The 23,463-nt window shown below is 45.2% G+C and overlaps 1 protein-coding gene and 1 non-coding gene across 2 annotated transcripts in view; one reads left to right on the forward strand and one right to left on the reverse strand.

Annotated features, from left to right (window-relative positions):
• LOC124598176 (translation initiation factor IF-2-like) overlaps positions 1–20,832 on the forward strand; it is a 102,965-nt gene extending 82,133 nt beyond the window's left edge. Inside the window, exon 2 of the mRNA XM_047135983.1 lies at positions 20,435–20,832. Coding sequence (XP_046991939.1) covers positions 20,435–20,832 — 398 coding nt within the window. The remainder of the gene's footprint in view (positions 1–20,434) is intronic.
• A 2,316-nt stretch (positions 20,833–23,148) lies between these two features.
• Trnaa-cgc lies at positions 23,149–23,221 on the reverse strand. Its single transcript has one exon. It is a non-coding gene; the product is annotated as a tRNA-Ala (tRNA).
• Between the last annotated feature and the right edge of the window lie 242 nt (positions 23,222–23,463).

Consider the following 23,463-nt stretch of genomic DNA (forward strand, 5'->3'; position numbering starts at 1 on the left):
AACTATCTGCTTAGGTATTCATTTTGGCAATATTTACGTCCTTAGAGACCATCAAGCTCATCCCATCATTTCTTAGTACTTCAGTATCCAGCTTCTTTCCATTACTTCTTCCGATCGAGTCTTCAATATACTTTACATTATTATTATTATTTTGATCCGATGTTGTACATGAGCTCTTGGATACGCCTTACAATCCAATTTCTGTGTTTGGAATTCTTGTCTCATCTCCATATAATCCCGCGTTAATATTCTGGTATCTCCTACTTTTTCTCCACGTATACCTTCTACTCTTGTGATTTTCGAGCAATATATTTGGTATAACTAGCTGAAATTTATTGTAGAAACCTCTTAGCCTACATCTACATAGATACTCCGCAAGCCACCGTAAGGTGTGTGGCGGAGGGCACCCTGTACCAGTACTTGTCATTTCCCCTCCTGTACCACTCGCAGCAAGTAGAGCGAGGGAAAAACGCCTGTCAGTACACCTTCGTATGAGCCCTCATTTCTCGATCTTATTTTCGTGGTCCCTAAACGAGATGTATGCTGGCGAGAGCAGAATCATTCCGCAGTCAGCTTCAAATGCCGGTTCTCTAAATTTTCTTAAGAGTATTTTCCGAAAAGAAAGTCGCCTTGCCTCCAGGGATTCCCATTTGAGTTCCCAAAGCATTTCCATAACACTTACGTTTTGTTCGAACCTACCGGTAGCAAATTTAGCAGCCCGCCTCTGCAATGCTTCGATGTCTTCCTTCTACCTGACAGGCGAATCACCCTTTCCTAAGTTTCTCTCAGTTGTGAATGCGAGTCTCACGGGAAGCGTCCAAGGGATAAGTCCCTGCAGTCGCGCTATTCATCTGTGTCCTCGGTGGCTCAGATGGATAGAGCGTCTGCCATGTAAGCAGGAGATCCCGTGTTGGAGTCCCGGTCGGGGCACACATTTTCAGCTGTCCCCATCGAGGTATATCAACAACATCTGTCGGCAGCTGAGGGTCTCAGTTAGTCGTCATTTATTCCAGGGAAAAGCTGCACGGTCATCTACAGTATCTGTTCTTTCGAGAACAGTTACTGTCTTCATGTTTCTCCCAATAATCCCAAGTCGACCATTTGCCTTCCCTACCACAGTTTTCACATACTCGTTTCACCTCACATAGCTTTGCAGCGCTCGCCCAGATATTTCAACGACTTGATTGTGTCAAGCAGGACGCTAATAACACTGTATCGGAATAATACAGGTTTGATTTTCCTACTCATCCGGATTAACTTAGATTTTCCTGCAATAAAATGCCTAGCTGCCATTCATCACTCCAACTGGAAATTTTGTCCTAGTCGTATCTTCCTACAGTCACTCAACTTCGATACTTCGCCGTACACCCGGCATCATCAGCGAACAACCGCAGACTTCTGCCCACCCTGTCCGCAAAATCATTTATGTATATAGAGAACAACAGTGGTCCTATCACACTTCCCTGGGGCATTCCTGACGATACCCTTATCTCTGATGAACACTCGCCGTCGAGGACAAGGTATTGGGTTCTATTATTTAAGAAGTCTTCAAGCCACTGACATATCTGTGAACTTATTCCGTATGATCATACCTTCGTTAACAGCTCGCAATGGGGCACCGTGTCAAATGCTTTCCTGAAGAAATATGGAATCTGCCTGCTTCCCTTCATCCATAGTTCTCAGTACATGATGTGATAAAAGAACAAGATGAGTTTCGCACGAGCGATGCTTTCTAAGACCATTCTGATTCGTGGACATAAGCTTCTCAGTCTCAAGAAAGTTTATTATATGCGAACTGAGAATGTATTCAAGGATTCTGCAGCAAACAGAAGGGATACTGGTCTGTAATTTTGCGGGTCCGTTCTTTTACCATTTTCATATACTGGAGTCACCTGCGCTTTTTTCCTTTCTCTTGGGACTTTCTGTTGCGCGAGAGATTCACGGTAAATGCAAGCTACGTAAGTGGCCAATACCGCAGAGTATTCTTTGTAAAATCGAACTGGTGTTCCATCTGGACCTGGTGATTTATTTGTTTCCATATCTTGAAATTGCTCCTCTACGCCAGGTATCCTTATTTCTATGAAACCCACACGGGAGTCTGTCCAGTGGTCAAATTACAATATATTTGTACGGTTCTCCTACGTGCACGACTTCTTGAACGTGAAATTTAAAACTTCGGCTTTCATGCTGTCTTCAACTGCCACACCAGAACTCGTCAACAAGGGACTGATTGCCGATTTTACATACCACCAGAATTTTATCGAGTTCTCCGCCAGATCTTTTGCTAAGGTATGATGGTAGTTGTATGCTACACGCCTAGATATTTTGACAGACACACAAATCTCTACTAACATTCGCTTGTCGTCGTCTGTGAGTCCCCTTTTGAACCTAGAGTGCAACGGCCTCTACTTAAAACGTGGTGGATCTTTTATATCCTTTATCCACTTACTAGGCACGTAACCGTCCAGACCATGAGTTACAATCTGCTTAAACTTTGCCCATAATTTCTCTACACTCATCTTATCGGTACTAAGTGATGCCAATTCACTGTCACTGTCTAAGTAAGATGTTAATAACTGCTTATCCGCTCTATCTAGCAGAAACACTGTCCTAGCATTCTTGATTGATTTATTAACTTCCGTAATCATAGTTGCTATAATGACATAATTATTGCTAATCTCCATTGACGCTGTCGATAGTGTTCGAAATGGCTCTGAGCACTATGGGACTTAACTTCTGAGATCATCAGTCCCCTAGAACTTACAACTACTTAAACCTAACTAACCTAAGGACATCACACACATCCATGCCCGAGGCAGGATTCGAACATGCGACCGTAGCGGTCGCGCGGTTCTAGAGTGTAGCGCCTAGAACCGCTCGGCCACTCCGGCCGTCCGTCGATAATGTCAGGGCTATTTGTAGCTACAAGGTTTATATTTCTATTACGTGTGGGCTGCTGAGCTAGCTGCTCAATACAATTTTCAGAAAACATGTTCAAAAGTATTTCGTATGACTGTCTGTCTGTACCCCTTGTAATGAATCCATAGACATCAGAGTTCATACTCCCTATGTTAAAGTCGCCTCCAACTAGTTCTGCATGATCTGAGTATTTACGCGCTATTGACCGTAGGCTTTCTTTGAATGACTCTGTAACTACCACAGTGGAAGCGGGTGGCCGGTAAAAACATTCAACAAGTAACTTAGTTTCACCTACACCTGTAGTACGTGACCTGACGACACAATGGTGAAGACATTTTTGTCAACTGCAATCAAAACTCCCCCTCCTGTGGCCTCTAATACGTGTTTCCGATACACGTTCCACGACACGCTAAATACATGCATCAAAAAAGTATTATACCACCCCGGTTCCCAGAACTCCTGAACATAGACGTTGAGTGTGGTTATTGTGTCCCTTTGACTGTTCAGAGACGTTAAATCCTCCCAAAGATGTACACAACCATACATGAGCAGCTCTAATTGCCGGCCGTTGTGGCCGAGCGGTTCTAGGCGCATCAGCCCGGAGCCGCGCTGCGGTAGTGGCTTACTAGCTGTGATAGTTCATGCAGGGTTGGGTTTGTTAGTATGGGCATCATGCATCATTATCGTGGCAGGCGTTGGCAATGTATCCCGGTTTGCTGCAGCCACTGCATTCCTGGAACAATCAAGATCGTTATATATTAGTGGGAGATTGGCCATAGATCATCTCACTGTATGGGGGGGGGGGGGGTGTATAGCTTGTCTGCATGTAGTTTACGGTACGGCTTCCCTGCGTTGTGCCAGTTTTTCGGCAAGTGTGTTCCAACTGGATATCCAATAAACGTGGCTGATTAACAGGGGCTCACCTGCACCGTTGTGTTTGCGTATACTTGACCATAGATGTTATGTCCTTGCAAGTATGTCTTTTGGTCTGCTATGTTTCCCTCTATGGTTGTGGTCGTAGTTCCGCAGATTCAGAATAAACGGGTTCTGCGAATGTCTGGAGTTCCTGTATAGTCTTGTGGTGAGTTTGTGGATTACCTCGGTGAGAATCTCAAGTCGGTATTCCCGGTGAAGATCCGAGATGCGTGTGTATCGTGGAGCATTGCTTATGATTTTGCGTACTTTGTTTTGTATGAGCTGCAGACGGCGCAGGCGTGTGGGCGCAATGTATCCCCAGACAGTGGCTGCGTACGTCATCAGCGGTCGAATAAGTGCCGTGTACATGGACCTCGACACCCGTCTGTTCAGTGTGCTACGCCTGTTGCGCATAGGGTAGAGATGTTTGAGCGTCGCGCTTGCTCTGTTGGTCATGTGTTGTATGTGGTCCCCCCAGAGTAATTTCTGGTCCAGCCAGACACCAAGGTATTGGACTTTCTCGTGGAAACGTATTGGGTGTGCATGTGGACTTGCGAAGTCCTTCCTCCCACCTGCCTCACTCGCCGTATTTACGAGGTGTGGCTAGAAAAAAACCGGACTGATGCTGGAAAAAACATTTATTTACAATTATTTACAATTTCATGTTATCTCCTTCAATGTACTCTCCTCCTCGGTCTCTACACCGCTCCATACGAATTTTCCACTGTTCATAGCAATGCTGCAGATCATTTTCGGTAAGTCCATACATTACTTCCGTCGCTTTTTCTTTTACTGCTTCAACAGTCTCAAATCTAGTTCCTTTCAAAGCTGACTTGACTTTAGGGAAAAGAAAAAAGTCACAGGGTGCCAAATCAGGTGAGTAGGGTGGATGATCTAAGATGGGAATGTTGTGTTTTGCCAATAACGTCTTCACTGACAACGCACTGTGAGCTGGGGCATTGTCTAGGTGAAGGATCCATGACTTTTTTCTCCACAAATCGTTCCGTTTTCTCCGTACTCGCTCACGTAGGGTAGCCAGGACGCTAATGTAGTAATGCTGATTCACTGTTTGTCCCTCTGGTACCCAATCAATGTGCACAATCCCTTTGATGTCAAAAAAAAAAACAATAATCATTGCCTTGAATTTCGATTTTGACATTCGTGCTTTTTTTTGTCGTGGAGAACCAGGAGTTTTCGAATGGATCGATTGGCGTTTAGTTTCGGGATCGTAAGTAAAAAACCACGATTCATCGCAAGTAATAACATTTTGTAAGAAGGTGGGATCACTTTCAATGTTTTCCAGGATGTCAGAACAAATCATTCTTCGGCGTTCCTTCCGTTTAATTGTGAGACACTTTGGAACCATTTTTGAACACACTTTGTTCATGTTGAAACTTTCATGAAGAATCTGCCTAACACTTTCCTTGTCAACTCCTGTTAACTCAGACACTGCTCTGATTGTTAAACGGCGATCTTGTCGAACAAGTTTACCGATTTTTTCAATGTTTGCATCAGTTTTTGCTGACAATGGTCTGCCAGTGCGAGTGTCATCACTGGTGTCTTCGCGGCCATCTTTAAATCGTTTAAACCACTCAAACACTTGTGTTCGCGATAAACAATCATCGCCGTACACTTGTTGTAACATTACAAACGTTTCACTTGCAGATTTTCCTAGTTTGAAACAAAATTTGATGTTAACACGCTGTTCTTTCTGTACACTCAACATTTTCCGACGCACAGACAAAACGTCAACTACTTAAAACAGACGCCACGGGCAGACTGAGTGCAGGAGGCAGATGAAACTCGAGCAGTAGACGGAGCGAGAGTCAATTCACAGGCCACGCGACTTTCAGCCTTATTGCATTCGTTTTATTGTTTCACCAGTACTAGTCCGGTCTTTTTCCAGCCACACCTCGTATGTATGGGCACAGCGGTAGACCCGCACCGCTGCACTTGGCAAGATCCTAGAGGAGGTGGTTTGCCATTGCCTTCCTCCGACCGTAATGGGGATGAATGATGATGATGAAGACGACATACCAACACCCAGCCATCTCGAGGCAGGAAAAATCCCTGACCCTGCCGGGAAACGAACCCGGGACCCCGTGCGCGGGAAGCGAGAACGCTACCGCAAGACCACGAGCTGCAGGCCTAAGCGGAAGTAGTGGTATGTAAATGGCCCCTTTCTGGGACACACATTAATTAACAGCTCTTGAGCTGGCGGCTTCTGTCAGGGCATGCGGGCGATCCTACTGGTGACGCCAATTCTGCGCGCGTTCCATCGATTCTGGCGCTCGTCGTATCATCCTTGCTTGGTTATGTCTTCCCTCGGGTGCTGCGCGGTAGTGAATACTGTATGGGACACGGAGCTGGAGGGGTGTGCTTGAATACTCGGCATCCTGGAGAAGCAGCGAGTTGAAGCCGCTGACCGTTGGGCTGTGGCGGCCCGCCTTTTTCGGCGGCGTTGACTGTTGCTGTTGCGAGTTTAGAGGGCAAGGAGCAGCTCTTGTCGCTTGCAACCTCATTGGGAACTGCCTCAATTAGGTGTGTCGTGCTAAATACATCGAGATGTACTGAACAACTTGTTGGCATCTACGAACAGGAGTGTAGCATTATCCGGTGCCTACCTGGAGTCCTGGAGCTATTAGCCGCCTTGACAGTTGTTTGAAATTATGAATGAAGACTGTTCGGTAAGTACTGTACTTAAACACTGTTAATTCTGCCTCGGTGTGACCTGGCCAGTAATCCGGCTCCTTTATGCCTTTCAGTGACCCCTTTTGCGGTTGTGTGTGTGTCAGTCTGGAGTTTTCTGTAACCGCCAAGCTGTATTTTGCAATGTTAATCTGGCACTTGAAATCGTTGTTTGTTATCCTTGAGTGTTTGATACTACTGATTGTAATTTCTGTTTGTTGTAGACCTTATGGCCTTTCTGGGGCGACTTATTGGACTTGGCCTGTAGCTCAAGTTGTTATGTTAGAGTATAATGACTTTTCTGGAGATCAGAAATCTTCTCTGTAGGAATCAGCATGGGTTTCGAAAAAGACGATCGTGTGAAACCCAGCTCGCGCTATTCGTCCACGAGACCCAGAGGGCCATAGAAACGGGTTCCCACGTAGATGCCGTGTTTCTTGACTTCCGCAAGGCGTTTGATACAGTTCCCCACAGTCGTTTAATGAACAAAGTAAGAGAATATGGACTATCAGACCAATTGTGTGATTGGATTGAAGAGTTCCTAGATAACAGAACACAGCATGTCATTCTCAATGCAGAGAAGTCTTCCGAAGTAAGAGTGATTTCAGGTGTGCCGCAGAGGAGTGTCGTAGGACCGTTGCTATTCACAATATACATAAATAACCTTGTGGATAACATCGGAAGTTCACTGAGGCTTTTTGCGGATGATGCTGTAGTATATCGGGAGGTTGTAACTATGGAAAATTGTACTGAAATGCAGGAGGATCTGCAACGAATTGACGCATGGTACAGAGAATGGCAATTGAATCTCGATGTAGACAAGTGTAATGTGCTGCTAATACATAGAAAGAAAGAGCCTTTATCATATAGCTACAATATCGCAGGTCAGTAACTGGAAGCAGTTAATTCCGTGAATTATCTGGGAGTAGGCATTAGGAGTGATTTCAAATGGAATGACCATATAAAATTAATCGTCGGTAAAGCAGATGCCAGTCAGATTCATTGGAAGAATCCTATGGAAATGCAGTCCGAAAACAAAGGAAGTAGGCTACAGTACACTTGTTCTCCCACTGCTTGAATACTGTTCACCAGTGTGGGAACCATAGCAGATAGGGTTGATAGAAGAGATAGAGAAGATCCAACGGAAAGCAGCGCGCTTCGTTACAGGATCATTTCGTAATCACGAAAGCGTTACGGAGATGATAGATAAACTTGATAGATAAACTCCAGTCGAAGACTCTGCAAGAGAGACGCTCAGTACCTCGGTACGGGCTTTTGTTGAAGTTTCGAGAACATACCTTCACCGAGGAGTCAGGCAGTATATTGCTCCCTCCTACGTATATCTCGTGAAGAGATCATGAGGATAAAATCAGAGAGATTAGAGCCCACGCAGAGGCACACCGACAACCTTTCTTTCCACTAACAATTACTGACTGAAATAGAAGGGAGAAAAGATGTACTCAAAATACCCTCCGCCTCACACCGTCAGGTGGCTTGTGGAGTATGGATGTAGATGTAGATGCAGATGCGCTCAGCATAAAGGTATGCATGTGTGAGTCATGTCTGTGTGCGTGCTTGTATTTGCACACTCTCTTGCTTCGTGCTGAGGAGCCCTTCGGGTTGTAGGTGTACATTGAAACCGGCCATCTACCATGTGGCGCGTATCCAAATTACAGTGTCTGTTTCTCCCTAAGAGGCCCCAGTAAAGGTAAACCTTGATCTTGTTTGATTATTATGTTATTATTCTTTTAAATTGCTTTGTACACTGATTCTTGTTATTGCTAGGAAGGTTAACTTGTAGTGTTTATGAACAGGCCACTCTTGTAGTGAAGTTTCAATACTTGGTTTCCTTGACCACAATCTTTAATTGCGCGTTTAAGTGTTGCTGTGTATGTTAATTTCTATCAAACATATTTTATGTTTGTTGTTTGGTATATGTTGACAGCCTTGTATCGGCATTGGTTGACGCGTTGCTGTTCTGGTGGTCCTGGTCAGGGACGTGTTTTCCTTTTGCTTCGGCTGCTCTCCCGTCATTGCACGAGGCCTATGTGTTGATTGGTCACACGCGCTTCTGCGACTCTCCTGTTGCAGCCTCAAGTTCACTAACCTGTTGTTATTCTTTCGGTATCGTGGCACGGGGAAGGGGGGTGTTGCCGGATTAGGACATGGCTTTAGTGATTTTGGGAAAATAATTTACTCAATGTTTCTGTTATTGTTAGGTCCTTGTCGGCGTCTATTGAAAGCCTTTCGGCAAACTGAGCAATGAGTTTCTTGATTTCTTTTTTTAAAAAAATAATGGTTTAATTGTCATTATCATTTTAGTTTATTTAAGTACTTAACTTGATTTATGTGCAATGGCCTTGTGGCTAATCAGTGAAGTATTATCGTTTCCTTCGGTTTTTACACTTGGGTAGCGTCTGGCCAGGGTGGCCGTATCTTGTCTATGTGGGAGCAGAATAACATTGTCTTATGACACCAAAGTGTCGTCATGTGCCTTACGCTTCCTCGTATTGTTACCAAAAGGAAAATTTAACGTGACTGTGTACCTCCTAGTGGTGAGGTGGCTAATGGACCTTGGCTACCAACGTTATTGCGTTGGAAAAGGCCTGGAGCTTACTGTTGCCGTATAGGTATATGCACTTTAAGGTCTTTTATTTAACATTTGTTGAACTCATTTTCACGTCCCTGTGGGTTCAGCCCACAGTTGTGATGATAGTCATGTGTACAGGGTGCCGCCAAAGGTTTATTTAATCCAGAAATTGTTTGCAATCGGGTCACCATTGTACTGCATAGTTGACATGTTCTTCGAGTACCATCTGTAATTTTATGTACAATGCAAATGTCCTTATACATTGTGATATTAATTAAAAAACCTTAACTATTTGTATGAATTTGGCAAGAATCTTAGTAATTGTTAGTTGACTTCTGATAAAATTGTTATTAATAGAAATATTTGCTTGGAAATGGTAAATGACGCATCTAGTTGGACCACCTTTCTACGTGTTTTCCTTAAATTAATCCCGATTCTTGTCCTGGGTCTCAGCTCTGTCGTTTAGAAATTTGATTCTTCTTCATTTTTATATAAATAAAGTTAAGTTTGCTTCAGTTACTGAGAATGTTTTAGCTGGATTGCATTTACACTTCGCCGGGAAGAATTTTTAGAACGGAATCGACAGTAGTACATGACCTTTAAACTACCTATTTACGATTCCTTGTAAGCTTTGTTATTTACAATACAGTCTTGAAGCTTGGTGCAGCTCTATTACTATGTAATCGAGTGCTGTAATTAGAAATTTATATTACAAATACAAATGATACTTAATCTACCATGAATAAGGATGTTTTCGTTCCAAGTCTGGTTTTTAGTAAATATATATAATATAATTTAATTACATTAATATACAGTCTCGGTTCTAAAATATCCGTAATGGATAAGCATAAACAGCTATTAGTTGCTGCAATCACCTCCTAGTTTGAATAAAATCTTTGTCCCGTCAGCCATTTCTTCAAATTGGGGAACAAATAGTAGTCCCAGGGAGCCAAGTCTGGAGAATAGGGGGGGATATGAAATGACCTCTAATTCTATTTCCATTAATGTTGCGACCACAGCTGCTGAGGTGTGTGCATTGTCGTGATGGAAAAGGATTTTTTTGTGGTCCAATCGCCAGCATTTTTCTTGCAGCTTGGTTTTCAAACGCTCCAATAACGATGACTAATATGCACTTGTAATAGTTTTACCCTTTTCCAGATAGTCGATGAGGATTATCCCTTGCGAACCCCAAAAGACAGTCGCCATAACCTTTCCAGCCGAAGAAATGGTTTTCGCCTTTTTTGGTGCAGATTCTCCCTTGGTAAGCCATTGTTTAGATTGTTGTTCGGTCTCAGGAGTATAGTAATGTATCCATGTTCAATCCACAGTGACGAAACGACGCTTAAAGTCCTGCGGATTCTTCCTGAACAGCTGCAAACCATCCTTGCAACACTTCCCACGATTCCGTTTTTGGTCAACCGTGAGCAATCGCGGAACCCGTCTTGCGGATAGCTTTATCATGTCCAAACGTTTATGCAAAATATTATGTACCCGTTCATTCGAGATTCCCACAGCACTAGCAATCTCACGCACCTTAACTCTTCTGTCATCTATCATCATATCATGGATTTTATCAATGATTTCTGAAGTCGTAACCTCCACAGGGCGTCCAGAACGTACGGCATCACTTGTGCCCATATGGCCACGCCGAAGATTTTGAAACCACTTATAAACTGTTCTAATCGAAGGTGCATACTCACCGTAATTTTTATCAAGCTTCTCTTTACTCTCCTGAGGCGGTTTGATTTTCATAAAATCAATATCATGGATTTTATCAATGATTTCTGGAGTCGTAACCTCCGCAGGGCGTCCAGAACGTACGGCATCACTTGTGCCCATATGGCCACGCCGAAGATTTTGAAACCACTTATAAACTGTTCTAATCGAAGGTGCATACTCACCGTATTGTTTATCAAGCTTCTCTTTACTCTCCTGAGGCGGTTTGACTTTCATAAAGTAATGTTTAATCACCACACGAAATTCTTTTTCGTCCATTTTTTGACAATCACTCGACTTCCTTGATTCACTCGAATGTCAAACACAAAGAAATAGACCACTATGACCGAAACTTGGTGTGCGTTCTTTCTAAAGATGCTGCTAACTAAGCATGACCTCGATACACGCTGGTGATGACATCTCTCGGACTGTGCACGAATTTTTCAAACGCCCCTCGTAGCTTGAAAACTGATAGAGGTAGCTTATCGGTGTCACATATTTAATGTTTTTATATCAAACTGAGGCTACATACGAATATTCATCCTTCTGAATCTAATATTTAGCACCTTCAATTTTTTGTAAAAACCTCGATTTTGAGAAAGTATTGCTCAGAACAAGTTGAGATTTGTAACTTTTAATTGTGACATACATTTACTAAACCATTTTTAGTTTGTAGTCTCATTTTTTTAGGATCGTATATTTTGCCTAACTTATTTATCTGGTCAGTCTGAGACCTTACAATGTTAACATTAATATACTGAAGTACATACTGACGACGTTTGGAAAAAATACTTCAATTTTTAATTTAACTATTATTGTATGGTACAACACTTTGCACGTTAAGTACAGGCTCGTTATGACGATGTGGCACTGATAGTAATGAACTGGGGTATAGTTCGCACAGGATACGGTGGCCGATGCGCAGTGACCAATTTTCGACCAGAGCGCTGGGCGAGTTCATTCGTTTGTTTGGGAGGAGAACCGACATATGTTTGTCACCTTTTGGCTGATCAGCGATGACAGAATCGAGGCGCACGCTCTGTAATCTTTCTCAAACGATTTTACAGAAACAATTCGCTAAAGAAATCATTTTTGCGTTATTGACAGCTTTATGCGTCAGGTTCATGACGATGTGCCCATCATTTCGTTAATTTCCATAGTTATTGTGATATTTACGTGAAAGCAGCACACTGCACGAAATTCGAAGAAGTCTGCAATAAAAAATTGGGGTCGCTGTGATTTTGCGATAGGTGTTGCTGTGCATGAAATTTTGCTAACATATCGAATTTTTCTTTAGACTTGGGTGGAGGTCTCTATCTGTCACCAAACACGATAAAATTGATCTAATGTAGCACACTCATTTGCAATCGCGCCGCGCGCGTGATGAATCCAGAATGAAATATCCACAACAGTTGTCGTATAGATCGAAGAGCCAAAGGAACTGGTATACCTGCCTAACATCGTGCAGAGCCACCGCGAACAGGCAGACGTGTCACAACACGACGTGGCGTAGGCTCGACTAATTTCTGAAGTAGTGCTGACGGAATTGACACAATGAATCCTGCAGGACTGTCCATAAATCCGTAGGAGTTCCAGGGAATGGAGATCTCTTCTGACCAGCACGTCGTGAGGCATCCCAGATACGCTCAATAATGTTCATGTCTGGGGAGTTTGGTAGTCAGTGGAAGTGTTTAAACTCAGAAGAGTGTCCCTGGCGCCACTCTGTAGATATTCTGGACGTTTGGGGCGTCGCATTGCCTGCTGGAAATTCCCGAGTCCGTCGCAATCCATAATAGACACGAATGGATACAGGTGATCAGACAAGATGCTTACGTACGTGTCACCTTTCAGAGTCGTATCTAGAGGTACCATGGGCCCCGCATCACTTCAACTAAACACGCCCCACACCACTACAGAGCCTGCATCAGCTTGAACAGTCGCATGCTGACACGAAGGGTCTATGGATTCATGAGGTTCTCTCCGTACACATACACGACCATCCGCTTGATACAATTGGAAAGGAGACTCGTTTGACCAGGCAACATGCTTCCAGTCATCAACAGCCCAATGTTGGTGTTGACGAGCTCAGGCGAGGTGTAAAGCTTTCTGTCGTGAAGTCATCAAGGGTACACGAATGAACCTTTGGCCCCGAAAGCCCATATCAATGATGTTTCGTTGAATGGTTTGCACGCTGACACTGACACTTGCTGACAGCCCAGCACTGAAATGTGCAGCGATTTCCGGAAGGGTTGCACTCCTGTCACAGTGAACGATTCTCTTCAGTCATCGTTGGTCCCGTGCTTGCAGAATCTCTTTCCGGCCGCAACGAAGTTGGAGATTTGATGTTTTACCGGATTCCTGACATTCACAGTACACTCGTGAAATGGTCGTGCCGAAAAATCCCAACTTCATCGCTACCTCTGAGATGCTGTTGTAACGTCTACGCTGGGGCGTATGTTAGCTCTTTAAAGCCTGTACTATGATAAGTTGACGGGCTTCACCTTATAAGAAAGGATTTTAGTAAATATGTTGACCGCGTGTACCTGAATGGAGGCAAAATCAGACTTACGCCCACTCAGTAACAACAATGATACGTCAAGCAAGTCTAAAGTGCAATTACACGTTAGGACGGGCAAGAAACATACACAGCAGATGCTACCAATTGTTAATAATACGGTCGCCAGCCTAATTAGGCATTAAGTGAGTTTTTTTCTTGTACAAGTGGATGTACGTACAAGCATAACAACACGTAGTAATACTGCATTATATGGTAAATTTTAGAACCAGAAAAATCTACTGAACTAATATTTTCCCTTTCTGTACTAATTTGGACAAGCTATAAATACACAACATTACCCTATAATGATTACTACAAACTGCGTTTTGTCTATTGATCTGACTGAAATCGGGCATAGGTTACCCTAGAAATAGCACTTTTGAAACACACAAACAATGTCAATTTTAATAAGGGTAAAACACTGATAAATTTAGGTTTTATATTGACTTTAACTTTGCTGGTCAAATCAGTTCAGTACACTTCAGACTTTAAATGAACAGAAAAGAAAAGAGTGGAGGGGGGGGGGGGGGGCTGAAACTGTTATGATCACTGTGTTGAAACTGTTAACTATTGGAAGCATTAAGCACTCAAGATTTACAATATATGAGTTACTACTCTTTTTGTCTTATTACTTCCTCATTTAACTACCATTATTTTTGTCTCAAATTAATTAAGCTTCATTACTAAACCAGTTCCAAAATTAACTTCCAATTTTGTCAGACCTTTGTTCTTTGCTTATATTTTCATTAACAATAAAGCTCCTTAAACATCTTTCTAGCATAGATAGGTCTGCAGGTAATTCTTATTAACATAAACTTTAAATCTTCATTTCGGGGCACTCGGATTGCACAACATGTGGAAAGGACCCTGTCTAGGTTAGTGATGAGGATAATTAATTGATAGCGCAATTCTGGTAAAAGTTAAGTTATTATTGAATAGTCAGGAACAAAAGTAACACTGGTCCACACGAATACAATTCTAAAGATTCAACCAGTTCGTGTCGATGCGGCGGTTGGCGGGCGGCGAGATGGCGAGGCGCACAGCACATGTACAATCACAGCTATGGCTCTTGATGTATCGGCACTTTGCTTCTTCTTAGCGTCGCAATCCTTTTCCATTTAGTGCCTATGGAATATAGCCATACTGTATAGTCGTCGGAAACAGCACATCCGAGGCTCAATGAAATCACGTTTTCCAGGAGAGCCTCCCCGATCCAGAGCGTGTTTCTCAGACCGATGCCCAACTCCGACTACTACTGCTGCTGAGCCCGTTATGCCGTGCAGCGCCCGTGTGCATTTTCCCGCGCTCACCTGCCATCCACCCTTTACCGCTCCCCTACAGATAGGGTATTCACCAAAGGTTTTACATTCCACATATCCTAATACATTGCCTACGTATGGACCAGGCGCACAATTACAATTTTAAACATCCTTACAATAGATTCAACATCAATTCTGTTATAGCATTTCTTGAAATTTGACATAAATATTAATATTCACATCGAAAGTTGCTTACATTTTCGTTAACATAATGACACGAAAATAAAAAGAAATGAAATCAAAACATTGCTTACATTAATTCATCGAAAATCAGAAGTAAAATTATTATATGTACAACTGTTGTTGTTACACTGTGTCCCATAGCTCGTGCGCCGTCTGTAACACGGCGCCGGCCGCGGTGGCCGTGCGGTTCTAGGCGCGCAGCGCAGTCAGGAACCGAGCGACTGCTACGGTCGCAGGTTCGAATCCTGCCTCGGGCATGGATGTGTGTGATGTCCTTAGGTTAGTTAGGTTTAAGTAGTTCTAAGTTCTAGGGGACTAATGACCTCAGATGTTGAGTCCCATAGTGCTCAGAGCCATTTGTAACACGACGTTCAAACTCACTCATCTCTTGATAACCTGCCACTGTAGCAGCAGTAACCGAACTAACTGCGCCAGACACTTCTTGTCTTATATAGGCGTTGCCGACCGCAGCACCACATTCTGCCTGGCTACATATCTCTGTATTTGAATATGCATGCCTATCCCAGTTTATTTGGCGCTTCAGTCTATCATAAAGGATTTGAGATATCCAAATGAGATTTTGGCAAATTATAGCACTCAAAAAGGAGTGTATTTTACTAAATGGTTAGTATGCAAAACTTCATTATATACCATGTTAGTCCACTAACTACAGACTTATTCGATGAAATATTGTAATTTTTAGGGGCCCTCGATAGTTGGTGAAATGAGAAACGCTATTGGTTTTGGAACAATATAAGAGTACACAATACACTTTTTTTTGTACTGAGGACATGCTTTTTAATAAGCTACTGACCTCACTTTTCTTCAGTTCCCCACATAATAAACTTAATAAACCACTGTTTCAGAATTCTCTCGCAATACTCCAGTGTGTTTTGGCTAAAGAAGCATATTTTAACATGGCAACCAGAGAAATGTGTAAGTTGTACTCAGAATTCGCCACTCGACACTTCTCTGAATGTTACAAATGTTTAACAAGCCATATGAAAATAAATCGCTGCATTTTCAGCGGAATTCATTTTAGATGCTAATCAAATCGGGGTGACAAATCTTTTTGATTGGTCGATCTGTAATTGTGAGTGTGGAGGTGCTCCTCTTAATATTTACAAAAATGTGAGCGAAGGCTTTAGTTTACAGCATTACTCCCCCTCCGGCACTCGGCATTTCCCCTACAGCGCCTGTATGTGGCCACTACCTCTGCTGCTCTCCCCACTCGTGCCCTATCGACTGCACATCTACCGGCTATGGCATTTTGCGTGGACTATAAGCCCTAGCACACTCGCTCGCTCCTGTACCTCTTACAGAGATACAGTGCATGTTTTGCCTCAACTCGTTGGCTACAATAGTACCATGAAGAAAAAAATCGTTCGGAAGTGTATTGTGCTTGTCAGACTAACACATGGTTTGCCACTGAGAATCCTTGCATGTTTTTCAACTGATCAGAGCGTGACATGCAGGCGGCGACATGAGGCTAGAGAGATACTGGCACGAAACATTGGAAGTTCATAGTCTGGATGAATGCGCTGGCGGCGAAGGTCACAGATGTACGGAAGGTTACAGTTCCTTTCTGGGGTCACCGACCGCATAAGCAGAATTTTAAAGAAAAATGGTATTCAGACATCTTTCTTTAGTCAAAACAAAATAAAAGCCTTTTTCCGACGGAAAACGGATGCACCGGATTACCTCCTCAATGCCGGCGTCTATCAAGTGTCATGTGGCTGCGGCAAAGTGTATGTAGGCGAAACGGGAAGAACTGTTAAAGAAAGCATTAAGGAACACGAACGGCACATGCGGCTAAAACAAAATGCAAAATCGGCAGTAGCGGAAAATCACGAGAACTGTGGCTCTGACATCGATTTTAATAACGTATTTGTACTGGCTAAAGAAACAAACATTTATAGAAGAAAGGTCCAAGAAGCGGTTGAAATTTCTAAGAATGCATCTAATTTCAATGGAGAGGACGGCTATAGGCTTCCCGCATCGTGGCTCCCAGCTATCAAGGAAGTAAATACGCGGCCGCGGTGTGTGAGCGACATAAACACCGCGCTGCAAGTCACCTCGGCGGACAATAATATTTTGGGTAAACATTAACCCTCTCTTGCTCTGTCCGTTTCGAATCCAGCTACTGCTGACGACCAACCAACAGCGGTAGCAGGCATTTCAACCAATAACCTTTCTCCAGCATAAGTGTGGAATAGAGCCTTTCTGTCCAATGACGATGACCGCCAATGGTATCCACAGGAGATGAGTTACCAAAGCCCCTTTTCTGCATTAGCCTATGACTATGGCCCACTAATGGTAGCCATATGAATTGTAACCAATACTATCACTACTCCAGCACGAACGCCAGAGAACTCCCCTTTTATAAGTGGACGCGACACTCGTCTCTGACAGTGTTCTAGCAGTGGTGGACACCAAAAGATCCTGAGGAAGATCCCAGCAGAAGGGTCGAAACGTCGAACATTTTAGAAGAAACATGACGCGGCCTAATAACCTAGAAGATTTTAACTTCAGAGAGAATGATATTTGGGTGTTTGGTTTTGGCTGGAAATGTTTGCGTGATATAGATGAAACTTATGTTCGCATCTCGTGGTCTCGCGGTAGCGTTCTCGCTTCCCGAGCACGGGGTTGCAGGTTCGATCCCCGGCGGGGTCGGGAATTTTCACCTGCCTCGAGATGACTGGGTGTTGTGTCGTCTTCATCCTCATTCATCCCCATTACGGTCGGAGGAAGGCAATGGCAAACCACCTCCGTTAGGAGGGAGCTGTGCTTCGGTAGCTCGGATGGTAGAGCACTTGCCCGCGAAAGGCAAAGGTCCCGAGTTCGAGTCTCGTTCCGGCACACAGTTTTAATCTGCCAGGAAGTTTCATATCAGCGTACACTCCACTGCAAAGTGAAAATCTCATTCTGGAAACATCCCCCAGGCTGTGGCTAAGCCATGTCTGCGCAGTATCCTTACTTTCAGGAGTGCTAGTTCTGCAAGGTTCGCAGGAGAGCTTCTGTGAAGTTTGGGAGGTAGGAGACGAGATACTGGCAGAAGTAAAGGTGTGTGTACCGGGCGTGAGTCGTGCTTCGGGAGCTCAGATGGTAGAGCACTTGCTCGCGAAAGGCAAAGGACCCGAGTTCGAGTCTCGGTCGGGCACACAGTTTTAATCTACCAGGAAGTTTCATGTCAGCGCACACTCCGCTGCAGAGTGAAAATCTCATTCCCAGCTAATGTCAGTCAGCGTATAAAGTCACGTTTTATGCCGGCGCCTACGATCTTGATAATTTGACACGTTGTTGTACGATGTCCCCAGACAGGGATTGCTATCCTCCTTTTGCTAGTCAAGACACTCTCTAAATCCCCCCAGTGTTTATTATATTTTGAGTCTCAACTTTATCTTCAATAGGGACAGAAGTTGAGGTAATAAGATGTGTGCAAATGCCGGGACTTGAACCTGGGTCTCCTGCTTGCTAAGTAGATGTGCTATCCACTAGACCATCCTAGCACGGTGGTTGACAGAGCTGCAGGAATATCCTAGTCGTACGCCCACCCTGAGTAGTCAGGCTACGAGTGGCCCATGGGGACCATCCTCAGGTGAGAATCTGCTTAGGAGAGGCGTGTGGTCAGCACACCGCTCTCCTGGTCGTCATGATAGTTTTCTTTGACCGGAGCCGCTACTATTCGGTCGAGTAGCTCCTCAAATGGCATCACGAGGCTGAGTGCATCCCGAAAAATGGCATCAGCGCATGGCGGCCTGGATGGTCACCGATCCAAGTGCCGGCCACGCCCGACAGCGCTTAACTTCGGTGACCTCACGGGAACCGGTGTATCCACTGCGGCAAAGCCGTCATCTACAAAGCTGGGGTGCTATTCAAATATCGGAGAGCCTCCACAATATTGACGATTTAAGAAAGTGGAAAATCACGATAGGCGGAGGTGTGAATTGAAGTTTGTGTTAGGGAGGGCCTTGGACTATGATATTCCGTGCAGGTGTGTTAACCACAGTGTCATGGTGGTGTTGTGGGTTGCACACCTGTCTAATAAGCAGAAGACCTGAGTCCAAGTGCCAGCCTTGGCACAAATTCTAATTCATTACTTTAGATTCTATCCCTCCAACGTTTGTCGTAAGGTATCTGGGACACCCTGTATACTTACCGCGCCACATGGCTGCAATGGCATCAGGTGGCATTCAGTCTTGCGGCGCGACTGCTCATACTTTTTTGCTTCTACATCTACATCTATATCTACATGATTACTCTGCAATTCACATTTAAGTGCTTGGCAGAGGGTTCATCGAACCACAATCATACTATCTCTCTACCATTCCACTCCCGAAAAGCGCGCGCGAAAAACGAACACCTAAACCTTTCTGTTCGAGCTCTGATTTCTCGTATTTTATTTTGATGATCATTCCTACCTATGTAGGTTGGGCTCAACAAAAAATTTTCGCATTCGGAAGAGAAAATTGGTGACTGAAATTTCGTAAATAGATCTCGCCGCGACGAAAAACGTCTTTACTTTAATGACTTCCATCCCAACTCGCGTATCATGTCTGCCACACTCTCTCCCCTATTACGTGATAATACAAAACGAGCTGCCCTTTTTTGCACCCTTTCGATGTCCTCCGTCAATCCCACCTGGTAAGGATCCCACACCGCGCAGCAATATTCTAACAGAGGGCGAACGAGTGAAGTGTAAGCTGTCTCTTTAGTGGACTTGTTGCATCTTCTAAGTGTCCTGCCAATGAAGCGCATCCTTTGGCTCGCCTTATCACAATATTATCTATGTGGTCTTTCTAACTGAAGTTGTTTGTAATTTTAACACCCAGGTACTTAGTTGAATGGACAACCTTGAGAATTGTACTATTTATCGTGTAATCGAATTCTAACGGATTCCCTTGGAACTCATGTGGATCACCTCACACTTTTCGTTATTTAGCGTCAACTGCCACCTACCACACCATACAGGAATCTTTTCTAAATCACTTTGCAACTGATACTGGTCTTCGGATGACCTTACTAGACGGTAAATTACAGCATCATCTGCGAACAACCTAAGAGAACTGCTCAGATTGTCACCCAGGCCATTTATATAGATCAGGAACAGCAGAGGTCCCAGGACGCTTCCCTGGGGAACACCTGATATCACTTCAGTTTTACTCGATGATTTGCCGTCTATTACTATTAACAGCGACCTCCCTGACAGGAAATCATGAGCTTGATTAGAAGTCGCTTGTGAGGAACGGTGTCAAAAGCTTTCCGGAAAATTAGAAATACGGAATCAACTTGAGATCCCCTGTCGATAGCGGCCATTACTTCGTGCGAATAAGACATCCGAGTCAACGTCCTCAAAGAACCCCCCCCCCCCCCCCCCCCCCCAAGTTGGAACACATGTCGGGCCGCTGTGCGCCTGTGTAGACATCGCAGGAGGTAGCCGCACCTGATTGCTCCGGAACGCCGATTGACGTCAATATGGGCAGCCGCCCCCTGCGGCGAGATCAAAGCGGCCGTAATCAGCGGGGGGCCGAGTATCTGTGACTGCAGATGCGCAGAGCGCGCGCCGCTGCCCTAAGGTGAAAGGTCGCCGCCGGCAGGTGGGGGCGGAGCGGGCGGGCTCTATTAAGCGCGGAGGGGGCGGCAGGGCCGGCCCGGCTGTGTTTTGGGCGCGGGCGCGTGTGTCCGCCGCGATGTGTTGGCGCGCCGCCCCCGCCGCCCCCGCCGCCGCCGCCGCCGCCGCGCCGGGTCAAATCAATACTGCAACAGTTGCCCACCCGCCGGCAGCGGCAGCAGGAGGACGCCTAAGCCCCGGTCGATACCAGACACAGAGGCGCGGCGCGCCCAAGACGCTGCCGGCGTCGGAGGCGGCGGAGGCGGCGGCGGCGGCGGCGGTGGCGGTGCCGCCTGCTGGCGCGCGGCCGCTGCCTGCCGGGCGCTGGCATTAATAATACCTGATTACGGCCGCTCTCACATCGATCGCAGCCTCGCCAAACTACCTGAGCCGCAGGGCCCACCTAAGATTACTCTCGGGCAGGCACTCTCCCAGCCCAGTCGTTACAGGCCGGCTACCGTGTACTGAGAGGAAGAACCGCTTCCCACAGAACACCTGCTGGTCGAGAAGAACACCATTTCCGCAAAGGCTGTTCAGTTAGAACAGAGGCCAGCAGAACCTCCGATTCCTTAAAGACTCGAACTTCTATGTGTACTGATACGGGCCTCAACGTCCTTACGATTTCCGGGAATGGACCCAAATGGAAAGGGGTTTTCTCTCCAACAACATTCACCGTTAGATAAAAATACAAACATGTTGTATGATTGACTGTTCCATCGGTTCTTGATAGAAAATTTAATATACACTGCTGGCCACCGTAAATGCAACACCCTGAAGGAAGCATCCGAATCGAGTGAAATTTACACCATGAGTTTGCAGCGATGAGATATGCAAATGATTAGAATTTCAGCGCAGACGCACATCACGCGCGCCTGTGGCGCCACCTCATAGCGCCATTTAGGGCTTGGCGATTTCGACGAGTGTACGTTCGGCACGTGTGTTTACCTTATGGTTGTTTCACAAGACGATCAGTTATGCCTCGTAGACAACAGCGAACATCTTGTGATCAAGTATCCGAGTTCGATAGAGGAAGGATAGTGGCTTACCGAGATTGTGGGTTATCATACAGAGAAATCGCTAGTCGTGTTGGACGAAACCAAACTGTAATGCGGATATGTGACCGTTGGATGCAGGAGGGTACGACGGACCGACGTGGTCGATCGCATTCACCTCGGTGCACCACTGCACGTGCTGATAGGTAAATTGTGCGCATGGCAGTGACGGATCGCTCAGTGACATCCCGAACCATAGCACAGCACATTGCGTCTGTAACGCATCATCCAGTGTCTGCGCGTACCATTCGACGCCGTTTACAGCAGAGTGGTCTGTACGCAAGACGTCCATTGCTTCGTCTACCATTGACGCAGAACCACAGACGTCTCCGTCGCCAATGGTGTGATGACAGACGGATGTGGACGGCAGAATGGAATGACGTTGTCTTTACTGACGAGGCACGCTTCTGTCTGCAGCACCACGATGGTCGGATTCGAGTGTGGAGGCACCGTGGAGAGAGGATGCTGGACAGCTGCATTATGCACCGCCGCACTGGTCTTGCACCGGGTATTATGGTATGGGGCGGTATTGGATATTACTCTCGCACGCCTCTAGTACGCATTGCCTGTACTTTAAATAACCGGCGTTACATATCCGAGGTGCTGGAGCCAGTTGTCCTTCCTTACCTTCAGGGCTCGGCCACAGCCATATTTCAACAGGATAATGCGCGACCACATGTGGCACGCATTGTCCAAAGGTTCTTCGTCAATAACCAGATTGAATTGCTTCCCTGGCCGGCTCGCTCTCCGGATCTTTCGCCGATAGAAAACATGTGGTCCATGGTTGCTCAACGAGTGACCCAGATTACATCCCCAGCTGCCACACCAGACGATCTTTGGCAACGTGTGGAAGCTGCTTGGGCTGCTGTACCCCAGGAACACATCCAACGTCTCTTTGACTAAATGCCGAGACGTGTGGCAGCGGTGATCTCCAACAATGGCGGCTACTCTGGCTACTGATTCTGGCAGGAACCACATGTCACAGACGTCTGTAAACGTAATCATTTGATTCTTGGTCAACATGTTATCTACAAAATAAATTTTGTTGTGCTACCTCTTGTCTTTCTTGGTGTTGCATTTACGGTGGCCAGCAGTGTATTATGAACGAAACATACACAACACTGGTGCAATATTTTACTACTGCTACTACTACGTGATCAGGCCCAGCGAACCTCATGCATCTACAAGTTTCCTCCTCCACTGTATTCTGTCCATTTCTGCTATCCGCCATTCGTCCACATCTATTGACACTTGGTTTAAATCTTCATGGAGTCCATACCTCCAACGCTTCTTGGGTCTCCCTGGCGGTCTCTTTCCAGTTTCCCCTGTATCTGCATCCAGAATCGGACCGAAGATCTTCCGAAGCACTTTTCTCTCAAAAACAAGGAGCTTATGGAAGTCCTGTTTCCGGATACTCCATGGAGGAGGAGGAGGAGATTAGTGTTTAACGTCCTGTCGACAACGAGGGCATTAGAGACGGAGCGCAAGCTCGGGTGAGGGAAGGATGGGGAAGAGAAATCGGCCGTGCCCTTTCAAAGGAACCATCCCGGCATTTGCTTGAAGCGATTTAGGGAAATAACGGAAAACCTAAATCAGGATGGCCGGAGACGGGATTGAACCGTCGTCCTCCCGAATGCGAGTCCAGTGTGCTAACCACTGCACCACCTCGCTCGGAACTCCATGTCTCACAGCCATATAGATGTGTAGGTACTCCGATGTATCGATGTATTGCAGTGATATGGTTCTTGTGTGTATTCATTTCTGTGAGACTGTCATAATCTTTGGCTTACTTGTAACTGTTTTGGCGCGAATGCGCACGGAGCAGTCTTTGTTTCACTTTGCAGAAGTTAAGTTGTTATTTCGCTTTGTAAAAGAACAGTCAAGTCTTGTGTTTGGTTGAAGTGAAAATTAAA

The sequence above is a fragment of the Schistocerca americana genome, chromosome 1, assembly GCF_021461395.2.
Source record: "Schistocerca americana isolate TAMUIC-IGC-003095 chromosome 1, iqSchAmer2.1, whole genome shotgun sequence".
Classification (NCBI taxonomy): domain Eukaryota; kingdom Metazoa; phylum Arthropoda; class Insecta; order Orthoptera; family Acrididae; genus Schistocerca; species Schistocerca americana.